This window comes from Vigna unguiculata, chromosome 8, assembly GCF_004118075.2.
Source record: "Vigna unguiculata cultivar IT97K-499-35 chromosome 8, ASM411807v1, whole genome shotgun sequence".
NCBI classification, from domain to species: Eukaryota; Viridiplantae; Streptophyta; class Magnoliopsida; order Fabales; family Fabaceae; genus Vigna; species Vigna unguiculata.
The window spans coordinates 4,301,650-4,320,123 of record NC_040286.1 but is presented as its reverse complement, the minus strand read 5'-3'; the positions used below and the strand labels follow the sequence as shown (position 1 = coordinate 4,320,123).

Below are 18,474 nucleotides of genomic sequence, written 5' to 3'. Positions count from 1 at the left end.
GTTAGAATTGTTTTATATTTATTATTATTAGCGAATATACGTTATTCAATTTTCATAAAAATTTGAGTTAAGAATAATAAAAAATATATAATTAATTTTTAATATAATTATTAAATATAAAATTAAATAAATAAAATATGTATACAATTTTTTTTAAAAATACTAAAAAAAAGTTTTTAAACAAAAATTTATAAAATAATTATTTTTTAAAATAACAATTAAAGATAAAGCGGAAATATAAAAATATGAACACAAAAATTATTGTATGTATACAATTTTTTAAATATGTGTAATATTATATTAGTAGGTGATAATATCGTAATATTAAAAAGTTAATATATAAAATAAAATTATATTTATTAAAAATAAAGTGAAATATATAAGAATAAACGAAAGAATAACCGTTGATAAATAAAAAAGAAGAGAAGAAATACAAATAGACGATTTTATAAAAAATTTGTAAAAATAACGGTCAATTTTAAAAAATTTAATAAATAATTATATTTAAAGGATAAAATTGATATTTTAAAATGTGGACACAAAAGAAAAAATCCACTTTTATAAATAATAATGACTTAACTATAATATATAAACTATCGATATAGTAAATTATTATAATGACTTTATTCTTTGATCAATGTTTCCCTTATTAGAAATCCTAATCCTGAACCATAAATATTATAAACAAACATACACAAATGAACTAGAGAATAAAATCTCGCGTCTAGAAGAGGAAAATCAAATGCTGAGGAAAGGACAAGTTAGTTTGTTTGAAGGTCTACTTTAATTATTCTGTTTTGCTGATAATTAAAATTCCAGAATATATACCTTCTTCAGTCCCAAGATTGAGAGGTTTCTCGTTTTCTAGAATATTTTTTAGATAAAACCATTTTAGAAAAGTAAGTTAAGGTGTGGATGAGAGACAGGCAAACACTATTATGGAGTGCCATGGCCAAGGGAGGTTGAAACTCCAGCGAGACAGTTTCTGCGCAATCCGTACAAAGGTTAATGCAATAGTTATTCCACTTTCTTATTTTTTCTATCATCTATATTTATGGATATCTAAATTTATATTTGCTATTTCTTCAATGAAAACAATAATTTTATGCTATGAATTGACTTAATTAGATGTCATTTGGTTGATTATTAATGAGTCCATACTCATGTGGGTTATCATGATCCTATAGGTAATTATCCGGTCACCAAACCACAATACTTTATTAATTATTAAGTACACTGTGGAGTCACCAAACCAAAATAATTATTAATTATCGGGTCTGCACATTTGAAGTAATTTAAATGAACATTGATAGAGCAAACTAGAAAAAAATGGATATTATCTATATATGTTATATAGATTGAATTTTGTATTGCAAATTACTCGGTAATTTAAATAGATCATCTTTTTCGGTAAACTTTGAACCAGTTCACTTGGAATCTATTTCCTTCTTCTATATTTTTATTTACTTATGTTTATTTATTTATTTTAATTTTATTCCATTATTTCTTTAGTCACATAGGCTTAATCCTGTTTTTCAATTTAAATTTCTGATTTTTTAATTCAATTCAATGCACCAAGAAATTTACGATGTAATTTTTTCCTTGCCCATATCAAGGAGGTTGAGAAATTTTGATTTATTTATATCTTATTTTACATATAACAGATTGTCTTACATTTCATGATGATCGTACATCTTCTTTTCTCTTCATCCTATATTTAAAAAAAAAAAAAATTGAACTCCATGGTCAGAAGGAGGGAATACTTTAAAAGGTCTTTTGCTTTTGTTGTTCCTGTGACATGTGACAGAAAATACAGCCTTGATGAAACATTGTAGACTTCATTGGTCATGCTTTTTGCACTTCATAGAGATGATCACTACTTGGCTGAGCCAGCACTGCACACTGTGAAGAGAATGAAGGTAAAATTATTTGGTTATCATCACGCTCTTGTAATTCATTCTCAGTAGTGGATATGTCTTATTTGAACGTTTCTTCTATTCCATTTGTTTCCCATTAGCATTTTCTATGGTTGAATTATGTCTAAATGACTTTGTAAGACAGGATCAAAGTCTATCTTAGATACATTAAAATGGCCACTCGCTATGTTATGTGTGTTCTAAGAGTGAAATTGTTTTGTAAGATTGAATTAAACCTAAACTATTTTGTAAGAAAAAAAAATCCTAAAGTATAAGTTCAGAGTCATGTGTACCTGAATTTTTATCATCATAAAAAAATTTACACATCATCTTCCAAATGACAGAGTTGCAATGCAAGTGGGTAGCATGTGTTTTATTTGGTGAGGTCTTGTTACCATCTAAAAAGGAGATGATGGCTTATGTTGAGGAATACTATTAACAAATAGAAAAAGATGGATTTCTCAAAACACATGATTCATTACCAGTAATATTTGTGGGATGAATGCTAGAAGATCTCTAAGCATTCACATGCGTATTTGTTTTAGCAGTTTTGAAAAGTAATCCATATAGTCTAGTAAAATTTATCTGTAACTTCAGTTTTGTCATAAATCCTAGAGATAATAGATTTATAGATCTTCTATTTATAAGATACTCAACTTTGTAAAACTCATACTTAAGAATTCGCAATTTTAGGTTTATTGATTTGTTTATGTTATTATGGTTTGTATTGTCCGTTTGTTTGACTAATCATTTAGATCTAGGCACAATATTTTTTTCTGGAATAAACCATGCATATGATAAATATTACTCACCACCCATTTTCCATTGTGCAGGTGGTGCAGGTGGTGCAGGTGCACTTCTCTAATATATGGAATGTTTTTCTTCCTACCTCCCATTCTTTTTACTTCTCGTATTTTCCATTTTTTTAGGCGAGATATATGATTGCATATGATGTTTTGAAACTTACGTATGTTTAGCTTATTTGCAACATTTTAGTATATAACACTTTAGTGTTTGAATAATGTATGTACGAAGAAGATTCGTAAAAAGCTTATGAATATGTTTTTTTTTTTTTTCTGCATTGTGTTGTTTCTACAAGTGTCTAATAATCATCTATTAGAGGTACAAATATATGATAACTAATTAATACTTGATCTTGTCTAATAATGCGGTAGAAAAAGAAAAAGAAAATAATTATGGAGTTAGTCTAATAATTAATAAATATTTTTTGTAATTTTAAAAATATTTTAAATAAATTTTGGCAGTTTTTAATTATGAAAATATATAAAATATGATATATTTTGTAGTGAATTTTAATCGTCAAAATATGATATATTTATAACGATATTTAGCTATCAAAATATAATACATTTTGTGACGGTTTTTAACTATCAAAATATGATTTATTTTCTGAGGATTTTTAACCGTCAAAATATGATTTATTTTCTGACTGTTTTTTAACCGTCAAAATATGATTCATTTTCTGACTGTTTTTAAACCGTTAAAATATGATAAAATACAATCAAATTATACTATATTTTGTAGCGATTTTTAACCGCTATTATTATTTTTTATTTTTTGACAACAATTCCGGCGGTTATAATATTTTTGTCATAAATTGTTTTTGATATGTATAATTCTGACGGTTTTTTAAACTGTCATAAATGTCATTTGTGATGATTTTTAACCGCTGGAACTTGTAATTTTAACTGTCAAAATTATTCTATTTTTTTTGTAGAGGCTATGACAATAACCAAATAAAATGATTCAAAATACTGAACATTAACAAAGATAATTTTTATCAAAATAATGATCATCACTCATGTGTTGAAGCATATATGAAACTTGATACATACGTATAAAGACAATGGGTCAACTAAGGGTAATAGTTTGGAAAAATAATAAAAATGTCTAGCATATTAACAGTCGAGAAAAACATGTTTAGTAACGATGAATATTTTTGTTAATATATTTTATCTATAAAATGTGCATCAAAGTTTTCGTTTTTAACTTTTACCATGTGGTGATAAAATTTGTTCATAATTCTTTTTAATAATTAAATTTTTAAATTTGTTAATAAATTCGTTGATATTTGTATTTTCTTAAAATATAATAAATCCTTTAGTAATTGAACTTTTTGAAGATCTATTGGCAAATTCATCGGTAGTATTTCATTTTTTTTAAATTCGTCAATAAATTTTTTAGTAATTTGTATTTTTTCAAAATTGTCAGTAATTATATTTTCTTAAAATGTGTCGATATTTCCTTAGATGAATTATATATACCCATACCTAGTTAATACAGGAAGTCTCTGTCAAAACAGAAACAAGCTCGAATAAGATCCATTACAGCGGGTTTATTTTCCATCATAACTTTAACTATATATTAATAATTAAATAGATCTATATTACAAGTTCAAAAATCCTCTTTCCAAAGAAATCAAAGACTAATCTAGAAATTTTTTAGACATCTAGTTTCCTTTTTAAATCAAGAACTATGTAAAGAATAAAATAAACTCTCCATATAAATGACTTTTGCAACCTTCCTAACATACACTAGCGGATGATTTAAGGGACTAGGAGTCATGGCCACCCCCAAAAGTTTTTGAAAAATTTTAAAATAATATACTTATATATTTAATATTTTTAAAATTTTTAAAAATTCTTAAATTATGTATAGTTTATATATTAGAAATTGATGAAAATTAAATTAGATATTTTTTTTATAACACAATATTTAATGTTAATAAATAATAAAACATAAAATATAATATAATAAATTATATTTATTAAGATATTTTTTATTTTTTTATTGTCTATTGAGTTTATCACATATTGTACTCATTTTTCACTCTCACATGTTTTTATTTTTGTTTTTGTTTGTGAAAAAAGTAAGTTAAACACACACTCATTGTTTTTACTCTCATCTTTTCATCTGTTTTCTTTCATTCTTGAAGAAAAAAAACTAACTCTTTTCTATCTAACTTGATAATAAAATATTAGTTTAATAGTTAACATTATCCTCTTATTCTCATAAATCTTTGTATATTCATTTTTTATGATTATAGAAGAAAAAATAATGTAAGTGGCTCAATTATCATAAATTTTCTTTTACTAATTGCATAGTTGAATTTTTTATTTTATTATGATAAATTATTTTTTAATCTTAAACTTAAAAAAATAGATATATTGATGAAAAATAAAAGAACATATTTGTATTTTAAAAGAATAGATTCGACTTCTTTACATGATACTAATAGTTTAATAGTTCAATTAGAGGAGTCATGTCCTAAGATTCAAAGAATAATTACATGTGAGGGGTTATATAGGAATATCCAATATGTGGTTTCTTTTATAGGAAAAGTTGTTTCTTTTGTAGTTACACTTACACTAAATTATGTATTAATTTTTATTTCATTAGTGACAATAAAATATATAAATTTTAAGTGTATTATTTTGATTTCCTCAACATTATTGGCTAAGATATGCTACTGCTTATATATATATATATATATATATATATATATATATATATATATATATATATATATATATATATATATATATATATATATATATATTTATTTCATTTTAATACTTACAATCAATTAACTTGATACAACTTGAATTATCACTATTTAATTTTAATACTTTTGAAATATACAAAGAAAAAATATTTCAGTCACAAAAGTATAATTCTTATTCCATTTCAAAATTAAGCAAAGGTTCAAATGCTGTAAATAGCTTCACAAGTTGTCCTTTTTTTTCTCGGATTCGACCCTTTTAAAATTAAGAACTAATTTTATAGAATAAAACAAGTAGTTTCAATCGATGATCAGGGATGAACGTTACGAATGCACGCAGAACAAATCACGCATGTACTGTAATAAAAGAACAAATCATTGATGTATTAACAATAAAAGAATAGTTTGTAGAGAACAATCAACCTGGTGCTACAGTTCACTGTTCACAGACACATTTAAGAAAAAAAAAATTATCAACATACATCCAGCAACCTCCTCCTTCATGCACCAAGACTCTGCAGGCTTGGAATGTAGTCTTCAACCCAGACAGAAAATACTTCTGTAGAAATCCTCCTACGTGCTACTTCTCCCTCTCTCATATCATACCAAATGACATGCATTTGATTTTCAATGGTAAGTTGATAGAACACTAAGAACCTATCCTGTATGCATAGGGGTTTCAAGAAAGGCACGGGCTCAGTCTGAAGAACGTCAACATCTATGTTCACCAGAAGGGTCCAAGAATCCCTGTTTCCAAAATTTTTCATTTGCCATACTACGAAAGTGTTTGTGGCAAAATCTTTGAAGACGAGACTAACAAAGTCGTCCAAAACCATAATTTCTGGAATATTTATATTTGCATCGACACCTTCAAGATTTTGAGGCAGCAACACTTTGTTGAATATCTCAGTTCGGAGGTCAAAGAAAACGACGACAAAATCATTAAATGTGTACTGGGATTGATCAGATTCCTCTGTTGTTAGCCAAATAATATTGCCATTAAAATATTTTCCATAATCAGGCACGAAGGATGTATTGGCAGGAAATTTTTCCATGGTTCTCCAACCATCGTTGCTACTTATGGTGTAAATTTTGACTTCATTGCAAGATTGCACCTGACATGTAGGGTGAAGATAGGAAATTATGGTCATAACCTTGTATGTGTCACTCCTATCGTCGTATGCAAACCCGAAGGAAACATCATCCACTTCAATAGTTCGGAAAGTAAGTCTTGGAACTTGAAATTTTGTTCTTGTGGCTGGATTCCATATGGTAAAAGAACAAATATGTTTCAGTGAATCCACATCACCAGAACTAAAGTTATTGGCGACGCAGACCAATCCATTGCAACTACTTAGACCCTGATAACGTTCCAAAAATCTTTCTGGAACCCTAAGAAAATTGTGGTCGTGGTTGCTTTGCAACAAGCACAACATAGAACAAGGACTTACCACGAGTCTATCATCTTGGCGCTTCAAGATTATTAGAAAATTGGAGTGTTTGCTTGCTCTTTGAAGATGGAGTTTGACAAAAGTGGGATCGGATATCAAACGTTGAAACCATTCGCTCACGCTAGTGAATCGCAGGAGAGACTTCACCGGAAGCCAAGAAAGAATTTCAAGAATCAAGTCCTTACTAAGAGTGGTTTCTTCCATAATAGATCCAAGAGAAAAGTGCTCACCTGTCATAATAGATCCAATGACAATTACACAAATATATACATCGGTTTTATAACAATAATAAAGGGAGGATTAAGTAGCGTATATGGAACTTAACCAGCTTTCTGAGATAGTTACAATAGAATGTATTATGTAAGAAATTGTTATCAAGTCATCCACACAAAAAACATAGGTGTAGATAGAAGGAAATCTAAGAAGTACGGATAAAAAAAACTCAACAATTATAATGCGTTTAAACCTTCAAATGAAATCAATCCTAAAAAAGATAGTGGCCGAAAAACAAGTCCATAAATCATCCCATTCCTGCCATGAAATTCAACCGAAAAATAGAAAACAGAAAGGAAACAGTGAAATACCTCCGCGATTAAGTGAAAGTAAGTACTCAATTTTGTAGCAGCGTGCTCTCTTCTATCTTATCTTCTCCGTTTCTTTCCTAGCCTTTTCTGCTTTTTCTCCCGTTTTTCCAATGATGACCTTAACTCTTTCTACCCTCCCCTTTTTATAGTTTTCGAATTAGTCAATGAGTAGATGACTTAATTGGTTTAAACGAGTAAGGTAGAAAAAGAAATTCAATATTAATTAAAGAGATTACATTTATTTTTTCTTTTTAAATAATATAAGGATATTGAGTTATTGCTAAAAAGACAAAAATCTATTAAGCCAAAAATTGATCAATCAAATCAAATCAACATAAAATGGATCCTATATATATATTACTATTACTTTCTATATAAAGAAAAACATATGAAAGCAACTTCAAATTTATGTTTCTTTTTTTAATTCAATATTCTCTAATTATAATCCATTGTCCACCTCGCTAAAAAGTTTATCTATCACCATCTCTCGTTATATCACTCTTTCTAACTTCATTCCTAATAATATATATTTATTGAAGGAATTGTTTTTAACACGTATGAATATAGTACACAGAAAGTTTTAAAAAAATTATGATAAACCACACAAAAGCAATAACATACTCACTACAAAAATAATTATTTTTAGTGAGGGTTATATTTAACGTTTTCGGAAGTTTTAACCCCACTGATAACCTGAGGTTTGGAACTCATTACTAGCAGCTATTTAAGATCTCCGTTACTGAAGTATTATTCATCCAGCAACTAAATACACAAAAACTAAATAATGAAATATCTATTCATAATAACACCTACACTAATAAATTTCATGATCAAAGGTCATAGCTACAAAAAAAATGTAGAGATACAATGACCGTAAGTATCACAAGTCTTTAAAATACTCTAATAACAAGTACAAATCTATAATTGAACTATACATACCAGACTTTTAAAATTTAACCTTGTACTTAAAGATATTCTACTAAAACAGAACATTGGAGAGAAACAGATTTCTAATCAGTGATATAATTCTAAGATAACCATTTAAGGGAACCAAATCAGTAAAAACAAGAATAAAAGAAGAATCTTCAAGTAGTGGACTGCACTACTGTCAACCATGTTAGTGAACCTGTAACAAAACTATAAATAAAACAAAACTAATAGCATAACAGGTAGGTAAAATGTTAGTAACGTTAGTCAAAATAGCAAAATAATGGATGCATAAACTACTAAAACTAGATAAAGTCCTAAGCTAAAGATAGCAAATGAATAACTATTCTAAAAATTCAAAACAGTAACTAAAGTGGAAAATAAAACTGCACTAAACTAACAATTACAAGGACCTAATACCTCACTACTTTAACTACTGTAGCCTATGTTATGACTAACTAAAATCAGACTAATGATGCTAATGCAGTAAAACTGATGCAAAAATAAGAATTAAAGAATCAACCTATTCTATCAATTAAAGTCTACACTAGATCATTTAACACTAAGAAAACCTAAGATAACACTACTCTACTCTATAGTATCACTAAACAAAGCCTAAAAACTAGTAATTAAAAGGCTTAAATATACATTTGGTCCCTATTTTTGTTGATTTTATTCAATTTAGTCCCTATTTTCGTTTTATGTTCAATTAGGTCCTCATTTTCGTCAAATTGTGGTCAATTTGGTCCTTTTCACTAACGGTGTTTAAATAGTTAACGTTTTTGAACAGTACATGCCACGTGTCAGCTCCTGGTTTTTTTGATTTTTTTTTATTTTTTTAATTTTTTTTTTAATTTTTTAAAAAAAATTTTAAATTTTTTTTAAATTTTTTTAATTTCAAAAAAAGTGTCCACGTGTCAAGTCACAATTGTGCCACGTGTCAATTTCTGATAGTATTATTTTTTTTGTTCAATTTAGTCCCTATATTCGTTATTTTTGTTCAATTCAGTCCCTATATTCGTTATTTTTGTTTAATTTAGTCCCAAATTTTGTGAAAATAGAACCATTTAATTTTTAAAATTGACATTATTATTACTTATTTTTTAAATTTAACTATAAATTATAATGTTTAATTATTAATTGAATATAATTCTTAGATTCAATTGTTAAATAGAATATAATTATTTAAATATTATTAAAATATAATTATTTAAATAATATTAAAATATAATTATTTAAATATTATTACAATATAATTATTAAAATTTTAAAAATATATATTAACATTTGTAAAATTTACATTTAAATTTAAAGTATTTAATATTTTTATTGCATTTTAGATATTAAAATCTAAAATATTTTATATGTAAATGTTAATTTTACAAATATTATTTTATTTTTCTAAAATATTTTGAATATTTAAAATATTTTTATATATCAATTTTAAAAATATTTTAGAATATAAATATTATAAAAAAAATTAATAATTTTCATAATATTTTAAATAATTATATTCTATTTAGAAATTAAATATAAGAATTTATTCAATTTATAATTAAATTTAATAATTTATAATTGAATTTAAAAAATAATAAATTTAAAGATCAATTTTAAAAAAGATATTAATATAATTTGTATAAAAGATATTAAATTTAGCGTCAGACTAAATTGAACAAAAATAACGAATATAGAGACTAAATTGAACAAAAATAACAAATATAGGAACTAAATTGAACAAAAAAAATAATACTACCACAAACTGACACGTGGCACAATTATGACTTGACACGTGGACCATTTTTTTGAAATTAAAAAAAATTAAAAAATTTTAAAAAAAATTTAAAAAAAATTTAAAAAAAAAATTAAAAAAAGTTCAAAAAAAAATAAAAAAAAACCAAGAGCTGACACGTGGCATGTACTGTTCAAAAAGTTAACTATTTAAACACCGTTAGTGAAAAGGACCAAATTGACCATAATTTGACGAAAATGAGGATCTAATTGAACATAAAACAAAAATAGGGACCAAATTGAATAAAATCAACAAAAATAGGGACCAAATGTATATTTAAGCCTAATTAAAAAAAAAGCAACTCAAGGCCTTGCTATCCGATCTACACTAGAAATATCATAAAATACTAAGAATGACAGTAACTAACCCTTAAAGAAGTGATTATAATTACCATAGAAATAAGTCCTACATGGAGCTGCTAGTGTAGCCATTCCCTCACGGGCCCATTGCAAAAAAATATATACATGAAATAATTGAAAGTGAGTCAACCATAAAATACTAATTTAATACTGAAATGCAACATTATGAAGTTTTGAAATGCAAACAACCGTGATTTTTGTGGAAATTTAAAGGCCAATCTAAATGCAACTGAAAATAATTAAACAAAGAATTAGTCATAGCTTTAGATTCCAAAACCAACATATATACTGTGATACCCAAAAAAAGCCTAAGACAATATCAATCTATTCAGACTTCACAACCATGGCCATCAAAAACTCAAGAACCCAAACTCAAAACCTCTTGTCTCTTTTTACTATCATCGTTTCCTTCCTCGGACTCACCTAAAACGTGAACTCAACTTCTTTTTCATTCTCCAGTTTTGGGTCGTACACAAACGCCATTGCCCTCGAAGGTGATGCCTCTTTTTCAGAGGGGACCATAAATCTTACACCTGTCAAACAGAACAGCGCCGGAAGAGCGTCCTATGCTGCACACGTACACCTTTGGGATGCCAAAACTGGGAACCTCGCAGGCTTAACCACAAACTTTTCCTCTTCGCAGACGGCATTGCCTTCTTCCATTTGTAACTTATATCTTTATAACTTTATATTAATAATATTGTATAAATCAATCCACAAAGCCATTTAAAAATCCATTTAAATTGCTAGCATAGTCTTAACAAGATTTCCTAGAACTATTGATAAAAAAAAATCAAGAAGCATTACCCTCTTATGGTTTGTCTCCTTGTCAAAATGTGAAAAAAAAAAACAAGCAATTCAGTTAAACTTGTGAATATCTCGTGAAGCTTGCTTAGTGGAAAGAACAGTGAGGAGTATTCATAGAAAACAAAGAGGTTTAGGCAGTCTATAGAAAACAAAACCCTGCCCCTTCAACACACCCTCACTATATATAAACATTCCTCCCAGTTCTTCCTTCATCTTCACAACAACCCCAAAACAGAACAAACAAAACACAAATTGGTGTGATGGAACTGTAGTCATTCCCCACAAGTTGGGCGATGTTGCCTCTGTAAAGAGTGGTTTCAAGCCTAGCAAAGGCAAAAAAAAATAGAGGAATATATTGATCTCATATTCAGTTGTTTTCAAACCATTCAACAGTAAAGAAACAAATAAACAAAACAATTGTTTAGAATCAATCAATGAACTCGCTTCGTTTAGAACTAGGAGAAACATGAATAAGATCCAAGGACAAAAGCAAAATGTAAAACCTCAATTATTTCATAAAGGCAAAATAAGCAGTTAGTTAGTACATGAATAAGAAAGATGAAATCGAAAGAGTGATGTAGGGAGATGAAAGTAGGGAGACGAAAATGAGATGAAAACGAAAGCATGGAGATGAAATTGAAAAAGCAATGACGAAATTGAAATAGCGGTGATGAAATTGAAAGCAAGGAAACCAAATTGAAAGCATGTGTTTGTTACTTGATTTCAGGGAAAACGATGAAATCGAAAGAGCAATACCTTCTTCCAGGGCACGAGCCATAACTGGTTCTTCCTCCTAAGACACGAAATTGAAATCAGAGAGCGACATTGTCTTTACTTATTATGAAATCAACACAGTTTGTTGATGAAATTAGCAAACAAAAATGAAATTGGAACTAAAAAGATGATGAAATAAGTGAGTAGGAACCTTGAGCGGTGAGAGGCTAGGAGGAGGAACCGCGAAAGAGAAAGGAACCGCGAAAGAGAAAGAGAAGAAGTTTAAACAAATAAAAATTTTGAAAATCAAAAAAGTAAAACGAGAATAATTTTAGTGGGGTTTTTTAATAAACCCCTCAAACTTACTAGAGGTTATTATGACTTCCACTAAAAAACCTCTGGTAAAAATATATATTTTTGTAGTTATGCATATAAAGAGTCAACAATTTTATAGACTGAGACATGAAAGAGATCATGTTATGTTATATTATATTTTTATATCATTAACAAATTGAGAAGTTATTCAAAACAATGTTTTATTTCATTAATATGGAAATAACTTTTAAACAACGCTCAGAATATATGAGATCAACAAAGTTTAGTTTTGGTTTTCTCTTTTTTCACCTCTCAAGAATTGGAAACTAATGTTATTTTAATACTATAATGTATTACAAACCACCCTCTATATTTTATTTAACCAACATTAGTTTTATTGTTTCAAGATAAATTAAAGGCAGTGTCACCCTATCATCACCAATAAAATTACTACTCAAAAGTATACGTCTATTTTAGATATTTTAGGGATAAACTTATTGAATTATTTTTATGAAGACCACCATCGTATCATTAAAAAATATATCTTTTGTTTGAAGAAAACAGCTTTTTATTTATTAAGAATATAAAATAAGAAAAAATAGTAATAACAGTAGTGATTTGAATAAAGAAACCAGTAGACTCACCCTACACATGCACGAGTTGTATTTTTTTTATTTTGTATATTAAAATAATAAAGTTATAAAAATATTATGTAATAAAATATTATGAAAATTAGGTTATATTATTGTAAATATTATAATTAAAGTAATGAAGTAATAAATCTAAGTTACATGATAATACTTTTAGTTTTAAACATAATAAATAAAATTGATATTATAATATCTTGTATTTAATTAATTTTATGAAATGTTATAATAATTTTGAACATGTGCATGTGTGCATGATTTGTTTTTATTTCAAATCTTTTTATAATAATAATATAAGTATCATTATATTTATTTAAGCTTTAAAAACACTAATATTAATATTAATATAGATTATAATTTTTTTAAAATTTAAAGATATATTTAAAAAAAATATTTAATATAATAACATTTTTTATAATTGAAAAAAAATACTTCTAATAATAACACAACTATGAGTCGTACTAATAATAATAATAATAAAAATTAATAATGATACCAACAATAACAAATTAATGATAATAATTATAATATTTATGCTATAAATATTAATATCAATGTTAATACAAATATTAATGTTAAGATAATCATCTATAATTATATATAAAGATATATATATTAACAACTAAACAAATATAAAGTACAAGTAATTGAGATACGATTCATCTTGTAGTAAAGAAAATTATGAGGCGTGTCTAACTATAATAATAATAATACTATTATAATAATATTTTGTAGTGGTAAAAGAAAATAATAAAAGTAATAATAATAATAATAATAATAATAATAATAATAATAATAATAATAATAGTAATAATAATACAACAACTACATACTAAAAAAACTCATATTTTCTGTCAATTTTGTTTTTAAATTTTTTTAAGAAAATACTTACAAATTTTGTTATGAAATTTTTTTCAAGAAAAATTTACCAATTTTTTAACAAAATATTTTATATAAAACATTTTTCATAATAAATTTTATAAGAAATACTTGTGTATTTTATAATTTTGTAAAGGAAATACTTACCAATTAAGACTTTTTAAAAAATTGCAGAAAAAAAATCTTGCAATATTTTTTCACAAATTTGTAAGAAAGATCTATGTAAAATGAAAATTTCTAATAGTATAAGGAGATATACATCTTTTGTACAAATCTCATGTAAAAATCTCACATTTTTTTGAACGAAAGGCAAAATTGGAACATGACCTTACATAAGAAATACAAGTAAAATGTGACAATAATAATAATAAGAATAATAATAATAACAATAATTATTATAGTACTTATTATTAAAAATATTAACAATAATAATAATAAAAATAATTATACTTATCGCAATACTTATAGTTAATAATAATAATAATAATAATCATAATAATTATAATTAGTAACAATGATAATAATAATTATTATTATAATTAATAATAATGAAGCATCATTAGTTTATTTGGATTCTTTAACAAAAACTAATCAAATTTTTGAAAGTTGAATTATGGGTTCTCCAAAATGTTAACTTTTTTCTCCAAAAATTAACAGTAAACAAAACTCAATCCCCATGCAACATCACTAAAAGCTAATATAACTTCTAATATAAGCTTCTGCTTTCCGCCAACACACCTTTCTACGTATACAACGGTATAGGTAGCTAGAAAGTTAATTTCATTTAGCTGTCAAACCTTGATTCTTTAAAATCTTGAAATTATGCATTATATAAATATGAGCCTTTAAATTATGCATTATATAGATATGAACTCCAACCAACTTGTTTTCTCACAAATCTAAATCTTTCTTTTTCACTATTGCAGGTATCATATCATTATGACACAATAGCAGTCACCACAACAATTTAAATTCAATACAAAATTTTCCACATTTCATCAAACATGCATAACAATACATTCATTTACTTTCTGCCAAATAAAATCAACTCCATATAATTATTAACATCACAATTATGAACAAACCACGAATCTTTCATTCTAAGAATTAGTTTTAATGTTTCTCTCTTCCCATTGATATTATCCTTTATTATATCAAATTTCTGGACCATTTCATGACAACTAATGCAATGCAGAAATAAAAAATTCCAATATAACATTTCAGTATTTAGGATTTAGCTACAATTTTCGATGGTGTAGCTACAAACAAAAATCTATTAATTCTTTTTGATGGATAGAAACAAAAGGATCAAAAATATGTCGGTAATTATCTTTCAGTAATTATTGATATCCTAAATTTGTCAACAAACTTTTTTTTCGTTAGTACATATTATGATTTCATTTTCTTCTTCTCTTCCTCTTCTTAAAATATAAATAATTTACTTAATGTGATTAATTTTCTTTTTTAAACTTACCTATTTTTCTCTTAAAATGTTGTTGCCACCCAAAGTAGTTCTTTTCAAACCTAGTTTTATAAAAAGAAATGTAAAGGTTTTTCAACATGTGGTGGAGTTTGCATGTTCTGTGTTCATTTTCATTTATGTTTTGGAAACTAGGCCGATAATAACATAAAAAAGGTCATTAATCTAACGAATCCTAGTTTAATTGGTATTAATAAAATAATACTAAAATTAAATAGTATATAAACATTAGACAAACATATTACCATATTTAATAAAACAAAAAAATAATAATGAAATATTTAAAAAATAATAGTACTTAATATATATATATATATATATATATATAAATTAAATTTATCATAATATGTAGGTTTAAGGTTTAACATTACAAAATAATTTTAAAATTTTGGGTTTCAGGCCTCGTTAGTGCAAATTTGACATTTTATTTCGCCTTATAGGCCTCGGTTGCAGCTGAACTGAAGTCTATAAGGAGGCGGTGGCATTTTTGCAATTTCGTCCAACTATATTGTCTCGGGTCTCTATAAACCGGTGCAGTAAATGAACTTTTGGCCCCGGTTACAACTGAACCGAAGCATATAAGGCAGCATCAGCTTTCAAATTTTCAAAAATGGATTTTGGCCTCGGGTCTTTAAGGACCGAGGCAATAAATGGGCTTTTGGCCTCGGTTATTAACTGAACCGAGGCCATAAAGGCAACATCAACTTTCAAATTTTCAAAACTGCTACCAGCATCAGGCTTTTGGCCTTGGGTCTTTAGGGACCGAGGCAATAAATGTGCTTTTGGCCTCGGTTATTAACTGAACTGAGGCCATAAAGTCTATTAAAATTCCCAATTCGCGAGCCCTAATCACCATTCATCATCTCCCCAACTCTCTTTTCTCTGCGCGAATTTCTCTCTCATTCTCGAGGACGACGACCTCTGCTTCTGCGAACTCCTCTGCGGCCACTGTTTCGGTTCGCGACCTCCCTCTTCTTCGTTCATGGCAGCAGCTTCAGCGAGGGTGGTGACCAGCGACGTCTGCTTTGCAACATGGTCGTTCGTCGGGGCGGCCTGGTTTCACAACGTAGACAACCTCTGGTTTAGGATTTGAAGGTCTCGCTTCGTGTTACAGCTTCTGATTTTGGTTTCATCTGCAGGTAAAGGATTCGTAGCGGTGGTTGCGTCTTCTCGTGACGGTGGAGGCGACAGTGGCTCAGGCGCGATGTGTAGTGTTCTTCACACGAGGGTTTCGCACCTACATTTCACTGGTTTTGGTTTTCTGCAGGTGGTGCACACTGTTCCTAGCGATTTTGGTTGCCGCTGATTTCGACGGTGGTGTCACAGTGACGAAAGGAACAGGTGAGACTATGTTGCTCTATGGCTTCGGTTCTAGAGACCTAAGGCAGAAAAATGAATCTATAGCTTTGGTTCTAGAGATCCGAGGCCAAAAGCCACCCCTTTTGGCCTCGCCCCAATATGCCTCGGTTCTGGAACCAAGGCAGAATACAAAAAACAATCGGAGCCAAAAACCCTTACTGCACTAGTGCCTATTTCCAAAATTTACTTAAATAACTCATTCAAACGCAAATTCAATAGCAATTATATAAATTTTATATTATAATAAATAAAATATATTTATACAATTATAGTGACAAAATTACAGTTTGATATTGAGTTAGAAAAAAAACTTATATAAAATATGTCAAAATAGTACTCTACATGATAAAAATAAATACAAATAAAAGTATTAAAAAATTATTAAATATGTGTCTTATAAACAATTTGAGAGATTATTCAATGAAATCTCACAAAGGAAAACAAATATTTTATTAAGGGTGTGATAAGATGAAAAAATACGTTAAAGATCTAAGAAAACTTTTCAAATATCAACATAGTCAATGGTCGAGAAATAACAAATTTTTTTTTAGCAAAACATAAAACTTCTTCATATGAAACAAAAATTAATAATAATAGACTAAAAAACAAATTTTTATATTACCTAGTAAATGAAAAAGTTTATGCTATTAAACAATTGAATTGAGAATGTACAACATTTTCATGTGAAAAGAAAATATACAATAAATAAAAAAATTTAAAAAGAAAAGATATATTCAAATGTGAGACATAAAAATATTTAATTAACATACATCAATTGAACCTAATTGAATAAAGGTTATAATATGATGAAAAGTATATTGGAGATGTAAATGAATTTCATGAAAAATAAACAATTAGAAAATTAAAAAAATAAAAAGTGTATATATATATATATATATATATATATATATATATTTATATATTAGGTTACTAAATTGATTATGAATATTTGAATAATTTAAGCGGGGACGGGGATTGTGGCGGGTTTGGGGACGGGGACAGGGTGGATATGGACATCCTCATACCCATACCCAATTAAAAAAATTTGGGATTTCTTATACCCATACCTAGTCAATACAGGAATTTTTCGTCAAAACGGAAACAAGTTCGAGTAAGACCCACTACAGCAGGTTTATTTGCCATCATAACTTTAACTTTATTTTAATTATTAAATCGATCTATATTACAAGTTCAAAAATCCTCTTTCCAAAGAAATCAAAGACTAATCTAGAGACTTTCCAGACATCTAGTTTTAGAGCTGTAAAAATGGGTTGGAACTCGCGAGCCAACCCGACTCACCACTGGTTCGGGTCGGATTGGGTTAAAATTTTCTTACAAATTGCAATATGGGTTGATTTTTGACCCGGCTCACCCGGGTTGGACCCGTGGTGAGCAAGGTTGGCTCACCAACCCACAAATAAAGGGTCACACAAGTATTTTTTGTTAAGTTGGGGTTTGTATTTGAGTCATGTTAGGTTGTTCTTTTTAGCCAACACATATATAATTTGTATTTTTGTGATTTTTGTTTGTATTTAGATTGTATTAAAGTGTATTTAGATTTTAATTAGAATTATAATCTAGTTTTAACTCAAAAATTAAAAAATTGTATTTTTTTTAATTAAGTGAGTCCACGAGCCAACACGTTTAACCCACCAACCCGCGGTGGGCCGGGTCAGGTTGGAAATTTTTTGGATCGTTAATTAGTGAACTGGGTTTGGTTGACT

At 27.4% G+C, this 18,474-nt stretch overlaps 1 protein-coding gene across 1 annotated transcript; it reads right to left on the bottom strand.

Annotated features, from left to right (window-relative positions):
• Window positions 1-5,833: 5,833 nt before the first annotated feature.
• LOC114194243 (F-box protein CPR1-like) lies at window positions 5,834-12,296 on the bottom strand. The gene is made up of 3 exons (XM_028084367.1): window positions 12,282-12,296; window positions 12,113-12,149; window positions 5,834-7,120 (listed from the first exon to the last, which is right to left on the bottom strand). The coding sequence occupies exons 2-3, from the start codon at window positions 12,132-12,134 to the stop codon at window positions 5,940-5,942; spliced, it is 1,203 nt and encodes a 400-aa protein (XP_027940168.1). The 5' UTR covers window positions 12,135-12,149; window positions 12,282-12,296; the 3' UTR covers window positions 5,834-5,939.
• Between the last annotated feature and the right edge of the window lie 6,178 nt (window positions 12,297-18,474).

What these genes read in the sequence shown, in the direction of transcription:
- LOC114194243 (XM_028084367.1), bottom strand. Translation starts at nt 12,134, where the DNA reads ATGGCTCGTGCCCTGGAAGAAG. An exon ending in GGCTCGTGCCCTGGAAGAAG is followed by an intron (nt 7,121 to 12,112) that starts GTATTGCTCTTT and finishes CTATTATGACAG; the next exon opens with GTGAGCACTTTTCTCTTGGA.